General features: G+C 39.3%; 1 protein-coding gene across 16 annotated transcripts in view; it reads left to right on the top strand.

Moving 5' to 3' along the window:
• hyd (E3 ubiquitin-protein ligase hyd) overlaps positions 1-2,500 on the top strand; it is a 44,505-nt gene that overhangs the window by 7,755 nt on the left and 34,250 nt on the right. For all 16 annotated transcript variants that reach the window (XM_070137835.1, XM_070137833.1, XM_070137828.1 and 13 more), the window contains exons 6-7: positions 1-76; positions 372-557. The exon at positions 1-76 is cut by the window's left edge and continues 130 nt beyond it. In XM_070137835.1, the coding sequence (XP_069993936.1) occupies positions 1-76; positions 372-557 (262 nt within the window). The remainder of the gene's footprint in view (positions 77-371; positions 558-2,500) is intronic.

Here is a 2,500-nt window from a genome sequence, read left to right as displayed (position 1 = left end):
GCTTGTGGCTGTGTCGACATCTGGCCAGGTCTACCAGTGGCGTTGGGCGGACAAGGATCCATACGTGCATCCAGAAGTAAGTACCCTTGGGAAAATCCTTGCTACAGTGGGTTTGTATTCTGGTCTGCTTTTTCAACAAACTCTTTCAAGACCAAGTAACATGTTTGTTAATAGATACGGTGAAATATGAGTGGGTGTTTTGTGAATGATTCAAATTGATATATATATAGAACTTAATTTTATCAGCTATTTTCATCAGTGATATTGATATATTGTAAGGTGATTGGTTAATTGTACAGCCATGGTTTGAGGTAACTTGCCAAATTTTGAATTGGATTTACATATTAACAAATTTTCCCTCTCTCCATCAGCTCCCAAATGTGCACCATCCAAAGGCAGTCTCTCTAGGTCTTGCAGGGGAGAGAGTGGTGGCAATCAGTGCAGCAGGTGTGAGATGCAGTGTAGCTACAGAGTCTGGCAAGGTGGCAACTTGGTTAGATGAAACATTAGCAGATGTGGCAGCAAAATTGGAACAACCAGCTCAGTCTTTCCCTGAGGTGAGATAATATACTTGCCTTTAGGTATTCATTTGTTGCTGCGTTGTTTACATTATGTTTATAGTTGAATAAACTGTATGTTTATATTGTATTTTAAAAACAAAGAAATCCACACCCACATGCACAAGGTGCGCGCTTGCACACACACACACACACACACACACACACACACACACACACACACACACACACACACACTCACACTCACACTCACACTCACACTCACACTCACACACACACACACACACACACTCACACACACTCACACTCACACTCACACACACACACACACACACACACACACACACACACACACACACACACACACACACACACACACACACACACACACACACACACACACACACACACATGTACTCACACATGTACTCACACATGTACACACACATGTACACACATATGTGCACACACAATATATACACATAATATACACACATATACACACACCATGTACACACACATGTACACACACATGTACACACACATTTACACTCACATATATGTACACACATGTACTCACACATATATATGTACATACACACATGTACACACATACACATGTACACACATACACATGTACACACATACACATGTACACACATACACATGTACACACACATGTACACACACACACTGTACACACACATAATGTACACACACATAATGTACACACACATAATGTACACACACACACATGTACACACAATATACACACATACACATATACATACACAATATACACACACACATATACATACACAATGTACACACACATGTACACACACATTTACACACATATGTACACACATGTACACACATATATGTACACACACACAATGTACACACACATGTACACACACATGTACACACACACAATGTACACACACATGTACACACACATAATGTACACACACACAATGTACACACATGTACACACACATGAACACACATGTACACACACACATGTACACACACACATTTACACACATATACACACATGTACACACACACATGTACACACACATGTACACACACATGTACACACACATGTACACACACATGTGCACACACATGTACACACACATGTACATACATACACATGTACATACACACACACACGTGTACATATACACACATACATGTACATATACACACCCACATATACATGTACATATACACACCCACATATACATGTACATATACACACCCACATATACATGTACATATACACACCCACATATACATGTACATATACACACCCACATATACATGTACATATACACACCCACATATACATGTACATATACACACCCACATATACATGTACATATACACACCCACATATACATGTACATATACACACCCACATATACATGTACATATACACACCCACATATACATGTACATATACACACCCACATATACATGTACTACACACCCACATATACATGTACATATACACACCCACATGCACATGTACATATACACACCCACATTTACATGTTCATATACACACCCACATGTACATATACACACCCACATTTACATATACACACCCACATGTACATATACACACCCACATGTACATGCACATATACACACCCTTATGTACATGTACATATACACACCCTTATGTACATGTACATATACACACCCTTATGTACATGTACATATACACACCCTTATGTACATGTACATATACACACCCTTATGTACATGTACATATACACCCTTATGTACATGTACATATACACACCCTTATGTACATGTACATATACACACCCTTATGTACATGTACATATACACACCCTTATGTACATGTACACACCCACACACATGTACACACCCACACACATACACACCCACACACATGTACACACCCACACACATTTACACACCCACACACATGTACACACCCACAC

The sequence above is a fragment of the Penaeus vannamei genome, chromosome 23, assembly GCF_042767895.1.
Source record: "Penaeus vannamei isolate JL-2024 chromosome 23, ASM4276789v1, whole genome shotgun sequence".
Classification (NCBI taxonomy): domain Eukaryota; kingdom Metazoa; phylum Arthropoda; class Malacostraca; order Decapoda; family Penaeidae; genus Penaeus; species Penaeus vannamei.
The sequence above is the reverse complement of the archived record's forward strand: the minus strand, read 5'-3'. Positions and strand labels throughout refer to the sequence as shown.